This window comes from Sparus aurata, chromosome 5, assembly GCF_900880675.1.
Source record: "Sparus aurata chromosome 5, fSpaAur1.1, whole genome shotgun sequence".
NCBI lineage: Eukaryota > Metazoa > Chordata > Actinopteri > Spariformes > Sparidae > Sparus > Sparus aurata.
Window position 1 is genome coordinate 29935179 of NC_044191.1, and position 20776 is coordinate 29955954.

At 39.8% G+C, this 20776-nt stretch overlaps 1 protein-coding gene across 4 annotated transcripts in view; it reads right to left on the minus strand.

The window, feature by feature from the left end:
• Positions 1-20776, minus strand: part of agtpbp1 (ATP/GTP binding carboxypeptidase 1) — a 29806-nt gene that overhangs the window by 3658 nt on the left and 5372 nt on the right. For 2 of the 4 annotated variants that reach the window (XM_030417222.1, XM_030417226.1), the window contains 23 exons: positions 17701-17768; positions 17045-17108; positions 16119-16265; positions 15741-15872; positions 15498-15591; positions 15298-15335; positions 14875-15083; positions 14580-14757; positions 13934-13975; positions 13028-13128; positions 12282-12398; positions 11019-11788; positions 10553-10636; positions 10354-10443; positions 9963-10111; positions 9726-9813; positions 9065-9209; positions 8523-8673; positions 7341-7521; positions 6993-7122; positions 6334-6465; positions 4228-4404; positions 2920-3068 (listed from right to left, as the gene is read on the minus strand). In XM_030417222.1, the coding sequence (XP_030273082.1) occupies positions 2920-3068; positions 4228-4404; positions 6334-6465; positions 6993-7122; positions 7341-7521; positions 8523-8673; positions 9065-9209; positions 9726-9813; positions 9963-10111; positions 10354-10443; positions 10553-10636; positions 11019-11788; positions 12282-12398; positions 13028-13128; positions 13934-13975; positions 14580-14757; positions 14875-15083; positions 15298-15335; positions 15498-15591; positions 15741-15872; positions 16119-16265; positions 17045-17108; positions 17701-17768 (3436 nt within the window). Of the gene's footprint in view, positions 1-2919; positions 3069-4227; positions 4405-6333; positions 6466-6992; positions 7123-7340; positions 7522-8522; positions 8674-9064; positions 9210-9725; positions 9814-9962; positions 10112-10353; positions 10444-10552; positions 10637-11018; positions 11789-12281; positions 12399-13027; positions 13129-13933; positions 13976-14579; positions 14758-14874; positions 15084-15297; positions 15336-15497; positions 15592-15740; positions 15873-16118; positions 16266-17044; positions 17109-17700; positions 17769-20296; positions 20541-20776 lie in introns of those variants that run through there. The other 2 variants (XM_030417224.1, XM_030417223.1) reach the window with 2 other exon arrangements.

Below are 20776 nucleotides of genomic sequence, written 5' to 3' on the forward strand. Positions count from 1 at the left end.
ACAACCATAAGTCTCTTTCTGTCTTCTTTACACTCACACAGAAACACACCCATGCCAGTATCCACCCATTTACTCACTCAGAGACACCCATTTATTTGCAGACGCCTCCCAACGGCCAGAATATCATTGTTGTGATGACCTATTAAATGGTAAGTGGTACCACACCGGGCCCCTATGCATAAAACCATAAACCCGGAATGGAGAGCGACCAATCCCAAAGGAGACTCACGCAAACACACAAGCAGCAGAACACTTTTGGAGTCCCTTAATGATCAGACACATAAATGATGAATGAATATATCAATATGAGAGTAGAGTAGCTTGGTAGGAGAGAGAGAAAGAGACCGGGAGACAGAAAGGGAGAGCGAGAGAGAGAGAGAGAGATGTGAGCACTGAGTGGTTTTAAAGCCACGATTTCAAATCAACTGCTTTAACAAATCTGTGGCGCAGACAACGCTGCAGATTAAAAAAATAAATTAAGATAACCTTGGTGGTCACATCTCGGGTTTGGCCAAGTTTAATAATTCATCTGCGGCGTTGAACTGAAGTAAAATCTAATCTGTGTGGACTTCATATTTCCGAACAGGGAATTTAAATTGAGTTGATTATATATACAGCACAGCTAGGTGGTCATTTGGAGACATTTTTGATTGGGGCTTATACATAATTGTCCTCGGTTATCTTTTACCGTCTGTTTTGGGTCATCTTTAAAAGTTAGACTTTTTACCATAACAGTCAAATTATTATGATGGTGCAGTGTCTTGTAATAGTGTGAGTTGTATCTCTGTCTCAGCCACTCTGCCGCCCATCATTTGTTTCTGAACGATGTAACTTCAGTGAAAGGGTCGGATCACAGCGTTACATACACGTTTACCTCAACATACAAGTTCTCAACACATAAGACTATGATGATGTCATGAGTCCTGTCTGTGGTCAGCAATGTTACATCTGACAAAATGTTACGGACCTGGGATTTGTATTCACGATAGTAGTGTTGCACTCAGAAACTGTAGAGGGCGCCAAATCACACAAATCTACATCTGCAAAATGTGTGGCAAAGGGGGGAGTTCTGACATTTACATTATAGGTTTTAATAAAGTAAAGTAAGTTTATTAATTAATTAAATAAAAGTGTTTTAAGTGTGGGCTGATGAATGATTCATTTCAGTATTATTTTATCAATTAATGGCTAAATTGTTGAGTCTATAAAATGTAAAAAGTAATATCCTAATCTTATCCAAAACACAGTTTAAAGCCAAAATATAATCCATTACAGTTACAGTTATATAAAACAGAAAACACAGCAAATCCTTACATTTGAGAAGCTGCAACCACAGCATATCTGGTATTTTTCCAATTTAATTTATCTTCTGATGAATGATTAACAAACTAATCTTTTAAGCACCAATTGAAAAAAAAAAGGGAAAAGAATGTTCGATTTTGTAATTATTTCACACACGCGCGTGCACGTGCACGTGTACACACACACACACACACACACACACACACAGGAAATAAAACAAATGTAACTTTTGGTTTGTCTCGTCTGGACTCATCTATTCTGTGTGGGGAGAGAAAGACAGACCCCAGGGAAATAAGTTGTGAACTCCAAGATAATAATCACGATGAATTACTGCTGGCATTCTTTTACGAAGCAGGCATGGAGAATGAAGATGTTTAAACAAGGTGAAGATACATTGTTCTGGTTAATTATTAAGATTATATATTCCATCCCTTGAATACACTGGACCTTTAAGTAGATGAGGACGTGTTCTGACACCGATCACTTTAATGTGCTTCTTTTACAAATACAAATATATTACAGCTACAGGCGACTAGTTTGCATGTTCCATGTGTATTTGGTCCACATGGTACCAACCTGTACCATCGAGTGCTCACTGTGGACCTTAAAAACCTCACGGCGTAGGTGTAAAAGGTTTCTATCAAGAAAAAAATCATGTCTTCTTTTTTTTATGCTCTCTTAGAGAAATAATGACACTGCTGACAATTATTCATACCCATTCCTCTCTCACTCCAGAGTTTTCATTATATTCATCACACATTGATAGAATTTCAATGATGCTCACAGCAGCCCTGTATAAATGCAGGCCTTCATTTGTTTCTTGAGTAGTGCTTCAGAGGAGATCCGGAGTGACAGTCACACCGTTGAGTATCAGTGCCAGGGGAGTACGTGCCTGGCAGAGTGGAGGGTGATTTTGTGCAATAAAAACCATTTTAATGTTTTCCAGGTAGAATTTGTGGCGATAGAAAACACTTTTAACACCTTAGATATCTTGGTGAGGTTGCATAAGGATAACAAACAGTAGTGTTAGTCTGCCTTTTTGTTTCTATGAGAGCACAGACTTAAATCCTCACTTGTGTATGGTTTGTTTGTGCAGGGTTATGTCTAAACTGGAAAAAACAAGTCTGAAGGATATGAAGGAAAATGCCAGACTTACTTGCAAACTAAATTAATCAATTTACATTTAACATGACTACACAGAATTGTTTATACACAAGAAGTAAATCTATAACTTAGAGCAGTTGCTTTTAGGTGACGCCATGTTAGCCCACCCAGCACTTTTAGGACACACTTGTTGCATGTGCCCTCATAGATTCTGAGTGGGTGCAAGGCCTACGTTGGTGGTTTTTGGCTTCATGTTGGTTTGTTTGTTTTGTAGTTTTGTTACAGCCTGATTAATACACATTTTCCCTAAAACAAGCCAAATTGCACAAAATGTAAACTTTTAAGCCTAAAACTCAGATCAATGGACTTCACACATTTTAAGGGCCAAAGGGAAACCCTGTTGTGAGATCTGAAACACTGCACTCCAACTCCAACTCGACTCACAGCATGTGGGTGCCTTCATGCATTAACTGTGTGTGCAGGTGACTTTGCAGGATTCTCCACTTTACTAACCTCACTACTTTTGTGTGTGTCATGATATCGTTTTCCAAATCCAGCAGGTGTTGGTGGTTGCGGAGCCCCGTCAGCCTCTTCAGCCTCAGCAGGGACACGCAGAACTGAGCTCCCATCTCCTCCAGCTCTCTAGTGCCGATCTGAAGACCCTGAAGAGAACATGTACATGCACATCAGAGAGAATATCAAGAAACATGTCCAGCTATCACACTAACCTGCAGGTACAGTATGTGCACACTACTAACATGCAGCTGAATTCTAAAAAATAATTTCAAAAGGTCAAACAGAAATCGACTTTCAAATTGCCTCTGAGGTTTTTTATAGCTCCTCTGGAGCCTGGGGATGGAGCCGTTGTCCATCTTCAAACGCCCCAATTCTCAATGCTGGAAAGCACTCGCTGAGGAAACGTTTCATGCAGACACATGATAATATATTTCATTTGCAGGAGGGACACATTCAAAAAGCATAGCACTAACACCTGCAACCCTAACAGAGTCTTCACAGTGATGTACACTCATACAAGTAAATTAATACTCACACAGGGACAGACACACACACACACACTACCACACACATACAGCTTACCCTCGACTCAACCCCAAAACTTTCATGTTCTTTTTTTCCCCAGAGCAGAGTTAGGAACATCTAAACTTGGCCAGGCCACAGAGATATGCAGCACAAATACAGGACACATTAGTTCCTGCACATCTGGACAAACACTTCCACACAAACCAGTGGGGGTCCTAATCAGTGCCAAATGGCATCCCTAGACCGCTTCTGGATATGCAAGATGTTGACATAGGCAGATTTCAGTAGGAAGGAAATCAGCTGGGGTGGGAAGCAGGAGAAACAGAATAAGGGGAGGTAAAGGGGTCAAAAGAAAGGCGTTGAGAAAACAGAGGTGAAATGAAGAGGAGGAGAAAAAAAAAGGACTGCAGCTCCACCTGGTGGATATTTGGAGACTTATAGGGGCACCTCCCTCTCTAGGACACATTAAAAACACCTGTATAATGTGATAAGCCGGACACATTAACCAAGAATTTTTTTTTTTTTGTGAAGACTTCAGCAGAGGAAAATAGTTCTGGATAATTTCATTATTTTTCCATACAGTGGCTCTTTAATTAACATATATGCAAATCACAAAAACATCCTGGAACACTTGGAAGCTGATAACGAACCTCAACATCTCCATTCTTAAATTAATGTAATTTCACATCTCTCTCTTGTGATTTCTCTACTGTCATGATGGTAAAAGGCACAAAATGTGGAAGGTTTTCGTCTTTGTCCATAAAAAAACAAAACTCTTACTTTATATTTTCCCTGGTCACAACCACAAAGCGTGCTCTCCATGGTGTAGCTGCGTTGAACTCCTATCTCTCTCCATACAACAACGCGGGCAGTCGATTCTTTGGAGCGCTCCACAACAAAACTGCAGCTCCCCATGCTGAAGGCCGGGGCAATCTGAGACAGGATCTTAGGGAGAGTCTGAAAAACACAGGAAAATATTTGAGGTACTGGAGTGGCTGTGTAGGTGTGTGTGTGTGTGTGTTGGTGCATCTGGAGGCAGACGATAAAATACATTTTATAGTAGCGACAAATAACTGTGTCCAACAAAACTGGGCTTATGTACAGAGCAGATACTTGTATTGACTGCTGTAAATTTGAAATGTTTTCTGTGGACTTGAAGCCTGAAGCTACATGTCCACCAGGAAACTCTGCATCGAACTGGGGTCTCTATTAGCATTCTGCTCAGTGAGAAATATTTTCTGCATTCCCACATGTAGAGAGAAACAGCAACCTGATCTTGACCTGAACAGCTTGGCTGGTGTGTGGAAAGAAAAATTCCTCCCCTGCTGCAGAGTTAAATTCAAGGTGAATTCTCAACATTTGAGAATGTCTGTTGAATAAAAGCTTGTGCACAAACACGTTAATGCCAATAGACTCGGGACCAGTACACATAAAGATTCAGGAATTAAACTACACAGAAAAAAGAAGTCGACAGCAGAGACAGACAAATACAAACAGGAAGCAAGAAGCAAAATAGGATATGTTAAAGAGACCTATTAGGGTTGTCAAAAGTATCGAAACTCAAAAAAGTATCGATTCTAAAACGATACTCATTTTCAAAAGTATCGATACCAAGGAAGCCAAGGAAGGAACACTTAAGTTCATTTAGTTTTTATCAGGCTTGCCTAATATTTAGATGTGCACAGCATACAACCTCAAAATATTGTTCTAATTGTTATTGTTTATCTTATTTATTTATTTTTTGCACTACCTCAGACCTGAAACTTGTTGTCATAGTTGCAGTTTCTTTTCGCACAACTGTCTTTTATTATAAATATTTAACGTGTGGTCCACAGAGATGTTGTAACAGAGGTTATTTTAGCATTTTTCTTGTTAATAAAAATATTTCTTTTAAATTGTGGGGTCTTTTTTTTTATCCTTGTGGTAACGAAAATGGTATCGAGCATCGAATATCTTCCTGAGCATCGGTATCAAGTTGAAAATTTTAGTATCGTGACAACCCCAAGACCTATTATGCATTTTCATTTTTTTCTTTCCTTCTGTGTTTTGTAAAAGTTCCTGTCTTGGTAAAAGATCTTGAAAGTTAAAAATGTCAACGTCTGCACCAACAGAAGCTCCTATCTCCCACAGACAACACTGCCCCTGAAACGTCTCGTCAGTAGTGCCACCTTTAATTCTGTGACCTTGTGACATCACACAACACCACTGCGTCACACATTGCATGAATTATGCCTAGTGGCTTATTTGGCACGTAACAACTGATTTGGCACAACTGCTCTGTTGTTGTTATCAATGCTTGGTATTTGTGAGCTGATCAATCAGAGGAGACTGGGTATTCTGGAGGCGGGCCTTAAAGAGCATGAGCCAAAATATAATGTTTCAGACAGAGGGGGAACACAGTGCTGCAGCATTGGGCAGTATGAGAAAACTGGGGCATTTTTATGATCATTAAAGGTTGTAAACCTATACTAGGAGTAACCCATAGTGAAATCACAAACCTGAAAATGAGTATTATATGTCCCCTTTAAGATACTTCGGAATAGGGAGAATGTAATCAGTTACTGGCAATTTTAAAGTGCAAAAATTCAGCAAGGTGATGTAAAATGGTGCTACAATCTCTTCTTAAGTGTGGGACACAGGAAAGGGATTTATATGCATACACTACAGAAGATACAGATGAAAATATAAGCTGCATCTCCTTTCTGGGGCAATATGAATAAAACTTATAAAAAGGTGAGTAAAGTTCAATACAATTAATATTTCATGATGTGATAACAGTAGTCTGAAAGAAACAGCAACGCTAAGAGAGGAGTGTTTGCTAATTTATTTTGTTTTTGAGTGTGTTACAGGTATAGCACCTTTGTGCGCATGTGTGTTTGTACTCACCCTGTATCCAAGGTCCTCCTGTAGGTCACTGGATGAAGCAGTGATATTGGACTGCCAGACTGTCTCTTTCACGCTGCAGCCGTACATGAACACATTTTTCTTTCTGGAATGACCGTGGTAGTCACAAAACACCTGAGTAGATGCACATGCACGCACGCACACGGGAAATAGAGGGAGGAAAGTATTAAGAATGTGATGCTCATTCCATTGCATTTTTCATTTAGCCAGTGAACCAACATTGGCTTCATTTCTTCCAAAAAACTTGTTAACCTATGTGTCTGTGTAAAGATAACAAACACAAAAATACAACATTTTCTAAACTCAGTTTTCAGAGGAAGGACAGCAGCCTCACCGTACTTTGTGTCGTAAAGCCATCACTCTTTGTACAGTAAAAAAAATAAAATCTCCCATAAAGCAATATCCCTTTATACCTAACTTGCTGACACACAGTGTAGGTGTAGCACAGAGGCCAGTAAAGGCTGTTGTTTATGGAGACTGCATTTATGTGTAGAAACTTATGTGATGATTTATTGATGTGGAATTTAGTGGACATGCAGCCAAACAGATTGTGCAGCTGAGCAAAGATAAATGACACCACCATAAATAAGTTGTTAGGGGAGCCCCCAAGTAAATTAAGTGCAGTTAGTTAGAGGTCATACCAGTGGTGTTCTTTGCATGTGTACAAGGTACTGCAGCAGGCTCTTAGTGTGGTAGATGGTGGGGTGGAGCTCAGGATTGGGGTTCAGCCACTGGCGATTCAAATCCTCTCCACTCAGAGAACAACGATGACTACAGCAGAAAGGAGAAGGCAGACGAGAGGAGAGGAAGGAGAAAGAGTGGAGGAGAACAGAGCAACAGCTGAAGAATCCTTGAAGACAAGATTTTGTGTGTGGTATTAAAATAAAGCTGTGACCAACGTGCAGGCCCAGGTTTAGCAGAGGTACGCATCTTCATACTTGAAAGCGTGACTTTGCGTTAATTGCTTTCTCGGGACTCTTTAAACTCACTTTCCATTTATAACTCCATCAGGGTTGAGCATGGGGACTATCTTGAAGATGAAGCCCTCTCTCAGGCTGACTGCAAGCGGGCTGGTGCCCATCAGGAACTCCAGTGTGCCCTTCATTACCCAGCTGGCATTGGTCTCTCCAGGGTGCACTCTGGCCGACAGGAAGATCAATGGACGATTCCCTGAAGGGGCCGAGAGGGAGGGAGAGCGCAGCACAAACACAAACAGAAGAAGATGGAATGTGGATAAAAAAGAAAAGATTCTTCAATTTAAAGTTTTTCACAGCTGAGAAACAGCATCAGTAAACTACACCGGACAGAAAAGCTATTTGAGAAATACTGACATGGCCCGATACCCCGGGGCTGTTCTTGTGTAGTATTATTCACTCTAATGTTCTTGTGAGTGAGAAGGGAACATTTCTGTCAGTTATTAGAGAATTTCTGAGTGGACATTTTGCAGAACTATTAAAAGCATGAGGGAGCACAGATCCTTTGACAAAGGCCTGGAGAAGTTTTACCAAAAAATAAAGACATTACAAAATAATCTATTATCAAAAGGTCCATGAACTAACTCACTAATGTGAAAGAGCTCCATTTGCTGAAGAGGTCAATGAGATGAGGTTTGAAACTTCAGACAGGCTCATCCAGGGGTTGCTAACACGATGCATGTCTCAAAAAAGTTGGTGACCCCTGGGTGAGTCACTAGGACTATTTTGTTACACGGACTGTTCTCAAAGGTCAAGATTGGACTTCCACCAGCCAGTACATTGTTAGATATTGTGGCCAATTATCAGTGGCTTTAGGCTGCCAGCTTTTCAACTTCTAACATAATTACATTGACATTTTCAGGAAAACTGAAAGGTTTCTGGGGCAGTTTTTGGCAATTCGTTATCATCACATAACAATTTAACTTTATTTCACCAGAATAATGCACTCAGGCTCATATGGAACACTGGGTTAAAACAATAAATATATACACTATGCAATAGTAACAACCTGTGCAATCGAGTGTTTAAATATATAGATCTAAGTTTACATTTAAAAGCCAGTTGACTCATCCCAGATAGCCTCCATGAAGGGTGAAGCTACAAAAGGTTTTCAAGTTTTCCAGGAGGTAAGAACATCCTTAAAATCATGAGTAAATTAAAAGACACGTGCACACAAACCTACAATGATTAACTTACTGAACTGGCAGATATGATCATTAGAGTTGGACTCAGGCATGGCAGTGATGGTAAGGAGTGGGCAGCCATTTCCTCCCAGGGTTTCACACAAGTTGTCTTGTCTCAGGTAGATCTGAGGTGTCCTCAAAGCCTCCAGTTTGGCCAGGTGCATCTGAGGACACAATGACACATTACGGTTTTTACATTTCACTAACTAACTTCCAATAAAGCCTCCACGCCTCTCGTGTTCTCAACAGTTTATTGTTGTATTGTTGCGCTGACAGTTTCTTGACTTGTGGGCTTCTCTTTTGTTTTTGTTATGAGAAATTCTGCATAGTCACTCATGATAAAGGCAGACAAAATCTAATTATAACAACATAATTATTGATATAACAGCACAGTAGTTATCTGAGGTCATAAATGAAGGACAAAACAGTGGCAGGTGCCCTGGGGGAGATTAAGTACCACGATAACAGAATAAAAAAATACAATGTGTGCACAGCAAACACACTACCAAATCCTTCTCCTTCACATTACAGTACACTTTGGTATTGCGATATTACCTTAAGAGTGGAGTATGTGTAAGGGTAGTGATAGGCAAAGTAGCAGACATCATCCTTATGGCTGAAGGTAGTGCTGAAGGTCATTGAATAATACGATTTTCCTTTCTGACCACCAGCTGCGATGGAACTCCTCGCAAAATGATTCCTACGGAAAAGAAGGTACGTTTCATTAGTAAATGTTGCACAATATAACAATGAACACTTTATTAGGTGAACCTGTATAATCTATCACCATTATCTATACAACAGCTCTGAAATAAATTGTAACTTATTTATACATTTCAGTTTGACATAACCGTGTAAGACACATGTTCACTTCATTTAATGGTTATTACTGAGGTCACTGAATAAAATTGATAGGTTGTTTCTAATATTATGTATGTAAATACGCATAATAAAAGTAGACTTTATGTAAGAACACTTGTATTCAACTGCATTAGACTGTAATTGTGTCCTATAAAATGGCCAATTAATATAAGCAACATCCTATGTAGTACATAATTCTTTCTAAATTTGTAGTACAATTTGTGGAGACAGTGTGCTGTGTAGCATGTGCAGTATGGCAGCACTGGTACTCTGTGTGAAAACTATGATCTATAACTGTGAAACTATAGTTTATGGTCATATATCTTCAGGTCCTTTGCATTCTGAGTGTACCTACTTGTAGTAACAGATGTCTGCTCCTGTTCTGACCCAGCGAGGTCTGCCACTGATCGCCTCCTGCACAGAGTACATCAGTACCTGCATGCCTACACATAGAGAAGCACATGGACGCGCACACACAAGGAGAAAGGCAGAAAAGCGAAGAAGATTAACAGTAGTTTGTATGTCAGATGAGGCTTTTTGACTGAAACTTGATCTCATACAGAGGTGATCCAGATGTTGTTGTCCCTCTCACCGTAGTTGAACTGGCTGTTTGACTTCTCACAGTTGATGATGTTGAAGCGGTAGACAGTTCCAACACGCATACCGCTCACCTCAAAATAGAACCACTGGTGGTAGTGATTACTGTTAACATCCGAGTTCAGCACAAGGTCATACTCATATCTGGAGAAACATGGGCCGAATTATCATCAACCATAAACAATTCTGATGCAACACATTTATTTTATTTTTTTAATTTAATCTAATTTCTTTAACATTGTAGTGAGAAGAAGTTTGAATATTGTAAAAGTTGACCAGAACTTCAGAGGTTACTAATGTGACAAGAGGCAATTAAAATAAAATTACACATCTAATTGTGTGCACTCACTTGTTCCACTGTATTTGGTGTGACAATAAATACTTACTTCCTAACTTGTACTGCCTTCCTGAGGTTGCCAGACTCAAACTGAGAGTTAAACTTCAGGGACTCGCCATTATCTTCGATCACAGGACAACTAAAATACAACAAGTCACATATTCAGGAGGAGCAAGTGATACTTGTGAGGAGCTTCATTTGGCCAGGGAGACGTATTAGCTTTGGCAGGCTTGATACGAGGGACTCACCTAGGAATGTCCAGGTCGTAAACAGCTTTATCCAGTATATCATTAGGATGAATCAACCTCTCAATGTCCTGGTATATCTTAGACCTGCAGGGTTAGACACACAACAAACTTTTGGATAACATAATGAATGGACATATGTTTTTCCATTCCATTTTAAGAATTAGTTAATTACAAATGCATTATGCATGCAATCAGCTATAATAAAAGCCTTTAACTGCTACCATAACCTTCCACTCGCAGCAGAATTAAAAGTGTAAACTTGAAGCTTGCAGACTGGAAAGCCATTTTGGACTGTCGTGCAGAACCCCAGGATGTCACCACAATAATTGCATTAATCTTTTTTCCAAATTGTGCCTGGAAATTGCATGGATTCTGATTTATACCACATTTTTATCATCTGCATACCCTCTTCATATTATTTGCCAAATAATTTCTGCAAACCAAACATTTCATAGAAATGTCTCACCTCTGGACACCATAAACTCTCTCCAGAAGGGGTTCTTTAAATGTTGGGGCTACGTGGCCAAAGTAGTCGGGGTAAGCCACTTCAGCATACTCGGGTACAGAGCGTGTCCCCTTCACCATCTCCACGTAAAGGTCAGGGTCATGCAGTGGGAGGAGCAGCGCCGTGTCTGGCACCTCCAGAACTGCTCCCTCTCCCCCCTCATCCTCTGTACCCTCTGAGCCACAATCTGAACCAAAGTTGCTGCCTCCTCCTCCCACCCGACGAGAAGCAATACCCCCCAAGAGCAGAGGAGACTGTATGTGTCTTGTGGAATTGACTGGCGACTCTTCCTGTTTGTCTCCGTTTCCTCCTTCTTCCTCTGCCTTCAGGACCCCCGCCTCTTCTAGAGAGACACGCTCCAACACATTCGCTAGCTCCTGTTGTATCATCTGCCCCTGAGAAGGAGACAATTTTGTACCTGTGTCGGGGGAAGGAATGTGGGACTTCTCTTTTTTGTCTTGGTCCTTGGTGAGGTGGATGGTGTCCAGTTCGAGAGGAGTCAGAGGAGCAGGAGGAGTAGGAGTGGGTGCAGACGGAGACGGCAGGGTGTGTTTTCCTTTGGTCGAGTTGCAATCCTTCTGAGAGCTCGGTACGGGGACGTGCTTTGCGGACAGGGCTTGAGCTGTGGGCACTATAATCGGCCGAGAGGATTGAGTTGAGGCTGATGATGAGGAGAAGGGTGATGATGCAGATGTGGTAGAGGCACTCTTTGAGCAGTCAAAGTTGTAGCCCTGTAGGAATATGATTTATTGATCAGAAAGATTTTTTCATTAACACTGGGGTTAAAGGGTCAAAGGCAAAAACACATAAATGAAAAAAAGGTCTACAAAATATGTTTTGTAGACCTTCAATGTAAATGCCTTAAATCATTAAAAACATTATACACACACTACAAGTAATAAATCACCACAAAACGGAAAACAAACAATAAATAAAATAAATAATTAGAAAAGAAAAAAACAGGAAATAAATGATTAAAAGAGGGAAAAGAAAAAAAAGGGAGATGGGACAAAAAATACAAATGCCAGATTTGTCTGTGACCATTATAGAATCACTTGACGCCTCATACTAATTTTGTCAGACACACAGGAAAGCTGACAGTGAGCCAGTCAGATCAAGTTTTACAAGTACATGTTAAAAATATACCAACCGCAACCTCTCACATAATATTACTATGCCAATGCAGCTTGAATTCCTGTTGGTTAAAATTGACATCTTGGCTACCTGGAAATCTTCAGAAAGCTCCAGGAAAAACCTCTCATACACCCTCAACTCTTCAAGAGGACGTCCAGGGTTCCTTTTGGGATGTAGCTTGTTCAGGTCCGTCTCTATGTCATCATTCTGGTTAAAAATTGGACAAAAAGGGAGCAAACATGTATATGTAAATGTTATACTTCAGACTGTGTGCTACCTGGCTCTATTTAAAGCTGATGCTCAACGGCCATGAGATGGCAGAAAGATGCAGAAAGTGAGAGTCTTTTACAGAGGCACCACAACCGACTCATTTTTTTGAAGCCATTTAGTTTTGGAGGGATTCATAGGTGCTTGGCAAGTTGTGAGTGCCATTCTGGATTTCTTACATACACTTGGTAAGGGAAGAGCAGTGTTTAGATTAAATCAGCAGCTGTAAATGCATGTTTGACATGTTTGACATAGTGACAGGAGAGTGTTTGGCATGGACTTGTGAGTTATGGCTGCCCTCCGCTGGATACTTGGGATCATATGAACAGCAGCTCCACATAAAACTATGTCCCCAAATATGGATGACGGTATAACAATGTGAAGATTCATGAAAATTTGATTTGGAATGTTTAGTAATTCACAAATCCTGATGTTCAGTCATGATGTAGAAATGTTTATAACATCCGTCATACGGAGAAAATCTGCTTAACATTTTGAACTCTGAACAACACGCACTTGTAATGTTGTCATGTGAAATATGGCATGTGTGTGTGAGTGCTGAGTGTTACCGCAGCGAGTAGATCCTTGTCATCGTCGTCGTTCTCAGTATCGTTCTCTGTGTCTGCATCTGCCTCCTCATTATCGTCACTTTCGTCCACTACATCATCCACTGAGTAAACACACACTATTCAGGTGACTGTCCTCACAACAGACAGACATATATTCTGCATTTTCTTTCGCCCAGGCTTGGAGTTCATCATTTCCCCACAATAACAGTATATGGCTGACACATAACCAGACTGGTAAAACTCAACTGATTTTGGTCATTGAGTCTCGTTACAATGACAGGAAGAGAGAAAATGTTAACGAAAAGATGTGAGCAGCCATGATCCAGAGATGGGTGTGAGATTTAGAGGACAGAAGAAATGTTTTGTGTATTTCTTCAGACCTATCGAGCCAGTGATCTCACTGACGAGTTTATGATATAGCAGCAGCTTGTTATGCTACACTGTTCTCCGTGGTTGGGTATACGGACATCACTGACAGGTTTTTTGGGGAATATAGATGAGTCAACACAACTTGGAGGCAGTTACTGGCTTGTTGTAGCCAATTAGAGCTGTCAAAACTGTGTTGTTTATCACTATTTTTATGGAGCTTCTGTTTGCAAAACACAAAAGGAGGAATTTAACTCAAATGTGTGAACCTGCACATCATCAAGCAGATTAAACTCATCATAATGCCAGATGAAAAATAACATTTTTACCGGACATGTCTCATTTTAGATTAGATCAAGGGAAGAGCAAAGAGGCTCAAATATGACATCCTGTGGACAAATTGGTTGAGTACAGTGCAGAACATAAGTCTACTGGTGAGCAAGCAAGCACTAAGCAATGTGTACTGAAGTTTTAGTTTGACGTGAGTTAAATGAGAAAGCATTCTGAGGATGGAGTTGTATAATCTTACGTACGTCTTACCCTTCTTTAAGGGCTTGTTGCAGAGCTGATGATTTTTTCTTCCTGTAAGGTACATTGTGTGCAGCAGTGTCATGAGTGTTGCCAGAAAACTGTTTAGTTGTTCCAGGGAAATAATCATTATTTGTGTGTGACGTCCATAGATTAATCAGTTTTTTCCAATTAATCTGCAATGATCAGTAGTGGTTGCTAATTTCATCCTTCAAAATATCAGGCTTCTCAACTAGAATTACTGACTTTGAGGGAAAATAATTTCTCAAATTAAACAAATCCTAACCTAACGTGATGTTTTATGGATAGTTGAAGTTTAATAATACAGATATTATTACTGGATATAATAATTCCATTTCATTATTCTAATTATATATCACTATTTTATATTTCTTTACTTAGTTGAGTTCAACAGCCTGGTTTCTTATAAAGTGTTTTAATTATAACAGTATGTAATCTACCATCAGTGGACCTCTTATTTGTGTGTTTGTGTGTGTTTGTTTGTGTGCTTGTGTGCAGACTAGAATCTACAAGCGACATAAAGTGTATGCATCTGTCTCTACTGCATAATTCTCAATGAAAACCATGCGCAAACACTGATAAGCGCAGCCACAATACAGTGAACGGTGTGTGTGTGTGTTGGTTAGCGTGCTCTCACCCCCAGGTGGCTGGTTGTACAGCTGTGCCACAGGGCCCGCAGCAGGTACATTTGGCAGCTGGAAGTGGAAGGCTGATTTGATGGTGGGCACAGGCAGACGGTTCTTAGGAAAACACTTCCTCATGATGAGACTGGAAGTGTTGATCAGTAGATCCAGAGTCCTCACTGGGAGACACTCCTGGAGACAAAACCACACGGAAAGTAGAGAGAAGGTGAGACAGGACATGTCTGTATGTTGCATTTATGAGTTGCATATTTAAACTGTTTGCCACGTGCATGTCACATTCTCACTCACGGTGGATGTGTTGTAAAGGATCCTCATGCCATCAGCCTCTATGAATGCTTTCCTGCCGAGCTTGATGTTGGTGATGTTCCTGAGGGAGACCAGCAGCCCTTTGCGAATTAGCATGTGGCGATGCCGTGTGTCATTGCGGTGCCAGTCCAGGTATAGAGCAAGCAAGACGGTCACAAAACCACCATCCACTGCACGGCGAGCATTAGTTTCTGTACAAGGAGATAAGAGAGAGAGAGAGGAAAGAGTAATGACATTTTGTACTCTGTGGTGTACATGGGAGAAGGAGAAGGGATTGCAAAGTATAAAGAGGGGAATATTGGAAGCTAAATAAGACAAATATACAGGGAGCAATGTCACATTGACACAAACACTAATTAAGCATACTAGGAGTCAGAAGTCAATATTATAAAGCAAATGACTCACTGGATTTGAGCAGAGCTCCCAGTGCATCCAGAGCTACCCTGTTGATTAAAAAACAAGACAGGTGAGATTACATTATCGTCTGAACAAACATCAATGGCAGATCTCGGTATGATAGAGGTAAAGGAGATGTGACCTGTGGATGTCAATACTTAGTGAGAACACCACATTCATGCTGCTCATTAACAAAATCAACTGCTTACTTGAGCAGGCTGGTGTTCTTCTTGCTGTACGGCGCTACGATCTTGAACATCAGTTCCACCACTCCGTTCTTACCCAAAGAAACAGCGTTCACCACTTCACACAAACACACACACAAATGAGGAGACATCAGGAAAGTAGAAACCAACATCAAATGAGAATCTGTTGTATTCCTTGGTACTTATCTGCTTAAGAGAGAATGTCAACATTTTCAGAAGTAAATGTTGAAGTTAAAAATGACTCACAGTTGGAAGAGTAAACCCTGAGAACCTGCAGGCAGGGCAGAAGTAGTTTGTTATTCAGTAGGTTCTGTTTCATTAAGTTGATTGTGACGTTCAGAGCTCCAGTCAGTCGTGCCTTCACTCCAAACTTTCTGTCTGAACACACAGGTGTTGAAAGGTCAGTTATGATGCAGAGATTAAGCACAAGTAATGAATGTCAGCAAATCAGGGCACCTTTAACAGCAAACACCAAACAATTGTTGAAATAAGTTACACGACTTTTCAAATATATAAAAACATTTTATTAAGTTAGAAATAAGCCAAACAGAGACAATAGTGACATCAATTAATAGTCAGTGAAAACAAATATTAGTTGCTCCCCAGCCATTAAATGTACCATACCTTTTGGGCCAACCTTTGCCAGCAGTGAGTGAAGCTGCAGCATAAGTTCCTCACTGGGAGGAAACTCTTTGCTGGCATTGATCAGAAGCTGGAATAATACCCCAGTTCCTCCTTTAGAAACAAACACTCCCACCCTGCGTCCTCTGCCTAAGACAGAAAACAACCAATGAGACAGCATGAGATGTGATCGAATATTATTCATGATGGCAGCAGAACAATGTGGCCAGAAGAAATAATGGCCTTAAACATACTACAAGGAACTTTATCTGGATATAAAACAAAGACTTTCAATTTAAGACTAATGTATCTATATGACCTACATAAGGCAAGGCAAGGCAAGGCAAGTTTATTTGTATAGCACAATTCAGACACAAGGCAACTCAAAGTGCTTTGAGCAAACAAGACCATCATTGACTTGATTTGCTATAGCTTTTTAATTAATAGTTTTGCCTAATGTCTGTCATCGAAGAATATTTCCGACTTATCTAGGTTGGACAAGTCATAAAATCAACTCTTTTTTATTATGCCAGAGTGCTGAGGATGAAAATTCCTTGCAATAGCTTTAAATTACTGAAAGTTGTCATTTATATGTAGCTAAAATCCTGAAAAACAAAATTCTTAAAACACTGTCAATCCCAGCTACAAATTAATACTAATATCTAATATATCTTATTTATTTATTTGAGTGGCACAATAAAATGTTTAGGTTTTTTTCTTTGTTATGCTAAATACCTCTCACAGTCATGCAAAAGTGAAAACACTGGATGCGGTCCCAAATAGATTTGTTTCAAAATGAGAAATGACAGTTAAATTGCCTACTAAGTGATTAACCGGCGACAAAGTTAATGCTGTTATCACCTCTTAACATCAGGGCATGAACTGCTCATGAATTTTGCATAAAAAGGGAGAAAGAAAACTGCACTCACCCACAGTCAGCAGCTCACTGACAATGCACAAAATGTTCAGAGTGGTCTGGACATCCCGGGAGTTCTGTCGAAGACACATACAGCACACTTGTTAAACAATATACAGGTTCATGTATATGTATAGGGATTTATATAATTCTTTATTTTCTTCTAGGGAAAGGTACTACTTTACTTGGTGTTCTCTGTCGTGATGGGTAATTAAATCTCAAACCAAACAATGCATCAGTATGACATCTGCAGCAGACTTTCCCTCAACTGCATGGATGCATTTTATATATATGATGCATTTTTTATCCTTATGTCTCTGCGTGAAGTGTTTCAAACAGTGAGCTTATTCAGGAAAAAGCCAACATCACAGATGTCTACTGGGTTTAAATAGGATGTGCCAAAAGGAGTGCCAAATACTTTCGTAAAGAAATGGTTTGACCTTTTGGGAAATACACTTTTTTGCTTTCTTTCTGAGAGATAGTTGAGAAGATTGATACCATCCTCTTGTCTGTGCAGTAAATACTAAGCTCAGCACAAAGACTGGTATCGATGGAAGTTCAAGATAGAAAGAAAATAGTTTCTACATGAAACTGCTCACAACAATGCCTGTGGATTATCCTATATTCAAAAAAACTTTCATGTCACGTTGTGTTGACAAGTGAGCTGACCTCCAGTGAAGCCAGGATGACCTCCATGCCACTGGAGCCTTTGGACATCACCTCTTTTCCGCTCTTCTCTGTAACACACAAAAAAATACAGTCAAATCAGAAAGGTGAAGATAAACTGAAATGTCTTTGTGCAAAACAATTTAGGGGCTCTTCACACAAACAGCAGGTTGACCATAAAGGACCAGTCACAGTGTCACAGAGGATAATCATGGTACGTGTGAAAATAATTTTCCAGCATCGTCTGTGGTTATACATTTTTGCAGTATTTACCAATGAATAGATGTTAATATTCAAAGCCAAGTTACCTCTACGTAATCTGTCCAACTCAACAAGACAAGACAAAGGATAAGTGGTTTTGTGTTCTTTTTTTCTCTCCTTCTCCACCTCTTTAAAACTCCATGCTTGCCCTGTAATTTAGGAGGTGACAGATTCCCAACCTCTTTGAAGAAGCCACCGTGACCGGTCCAGTCCTGTTCTGTCCTCTCATGTCCTGACACAAATGCAACACTAACACAGGACAGGGGGTAGCTGACTGTCCTTCAACCTTTACTGAAACCAACACTGAAGTTGAAGTGTTATAGATAAATATAAAAAATATTATATATAAAATATTACCAGTTCACCCATAAATCATTGCATTGTGCTTTTTTTTCCTCTTACCAGTCGTGCTTTTGAAATTGGACTAGTTGGTCACCGAAAGCACTACAGGTAAGGTATGTAATTTTGATTTAAGAGAAAACTTGTGCAATGTCAAAAACGTGCTCCCTTCATGTCACAAATAACCCAGAGTTGTAGCACTTAGTGATCTTACACACGTGAGGGGTTCATGTGTCTCGCAATACATGCAGTGGCTGACTGTCACTGATTAAGAACACAGCATAACAGCAGGGGAATATATAAATGAACGGTGGCAAGCATGCGGCTTTCAGGATTTATGATCTCTCACCACATAGCATGTGAAAGTTAAATTATAGACTGGAAATACAGTTTCATACACACAGGCACACACACACACACTTTCCACACACTCGCTTTCCACACATGCACATAGCTGTGTGCATATCTGAGCATGTGAACACACATTCATATGCGGTGCCTTGGAAAGCAGTGACCCCTTCAAACATTTCTGTCATGCCAGACTTTTTAAAGCTCTCCAAAACAAAATGGCATTTCAACACTAATCCTCAAAAACAAAACCAAGAGGGGTTACACAAAAGAGCATGAGGAGAAAAAAACAAACAACAAAAAATTATCAGCCATAAATAAATAAATAAATAAATGAATGAATGAATGAATGAATGAATGAATGAATGAATGAATGAATAAATAAATAAATTTCAATATGTAAATAAATGTCCAACCAATGACTTGTTGATTCTCTATAAAATCTACAGGTGATCAACACATCTTAAAATGGCATAGCCATCAGTGCTGAATATATATATATATATATAGCTATGCCATTTTAAGATGTGTTGATCACCCGTAGATTTTATAGAGAATCAACAAGTCATTGGTTGGACATTCATTTACGCATTGATTTGACTGAGTTTAAACCAGTACAACAGGTTGAGTCGGTATTAAATCACATAAAAGATAAATACGTTTGCATCACTACTGATACATTTTCATTACACAAAAAAATGTGCAATTATTTGCAGGGGAGTGGAATAAAACACTCTATTTAAACGAACTCAACGTAACTATCAGTTCATTTTCCAAAGGTTACAATAGAGCAAAAGGTAAAGTAAAAATTCTTTACAGTTCAGTCCGGTTCATATGACTAAGTTCAGTTTATAGAGTAACAAAAATACTCCGCCTCGGGATTCCACCAGGCTTTTGCAGACTCACAGTTACCGTGGTGAAGGATTATCATGCAGCTGTCAGGATTATCCTGCAGCTGTCCAGTCACCGAAGTTTTTCTGTCAACGATGCGTTCATTGTTGGACAGGAAAATGTTGCCACACCAGAGACTTGAGGGAGACAGGAGGATTTTCCAGGTTGGTTTCTTTGTCAACTCCAACTACGGTAGTGCCCATGCTGACAAATTGAAAAGTGGAGCTGCAGACTACCGGTAAGATACACTGTCATCTTTGAAGTATCATTTTGTTTCTTCTTCAAACACTTGCGCCAGACGGCTGCCAAATGCATGCAAACAGGCAGGAGTGAAGAGGAAAAAAAAGTACTAAGAGAATCACTGATCCTGCTTTAGATTTCAATGATTGAAATTAAAAGCATCTTTAGTTTTAAAATTGAAACAAAGTATTGAAACTGAATTTCATTTTGGAATCAAAATCTTGACACCACTAATAATAATAAAAACATATTTGCAGCAATTCTTATCTGTTTACCCACTGCATTGTGCAGTTGCAATGATTTGCATGTAAAAAAAAAAAGTGTGTACGATTTTTTTACGATTTACGTAAATTACATAATTTACCTTTACGATTACTAAAAAGTAAAGAGGATTGCCAGCTAATTGTGATTTGCACAGTCATGTGCAGATGTTGCAAATCATTCTGGGGATAGTTTATATATATATATCTTACCTCAACCAGTATATTTTTTAATATATTTCCATCAGTCAGGATCCTACCTGTTGGGTCTGGAGAGACCACAGGTTGATAGTATCTCCTGGTATAGCGGTACTCCATTTCACAACAAAGTTCTCAAAATTCACCAAAGCTTTGTTTGAAAATGAGACCTAATTTCCAAAACATCCAGGTTTACTCTGGAGTCCAAAGGTTCCCAGTGCAGATTTGCTGCGTCTAAATAAGTTTAATCAATATGAAGCGTAAAGACGTTTTGTCTGTCTATCCCTCTGACGCTAGAAGTAAACTGCTCAACTGGTCACTGCTCTCAACTGTGTACCAACACAGAGGGGCTACCTCGGGACATTTTAAACCCAGTAATCAGCACCGCCCCTTACACGCGACCAGAAACCAGACCGCTGGCTGCACCTATAGAATACTGACAACTGTACAGCTGACCTCTCCTCTTTCTCTTGCCTCCCCTCTTTCTCCTACTCAGCACTGTGATGAAACGGAAACCCAGGAAAGCCGCCATCGTTTAAATC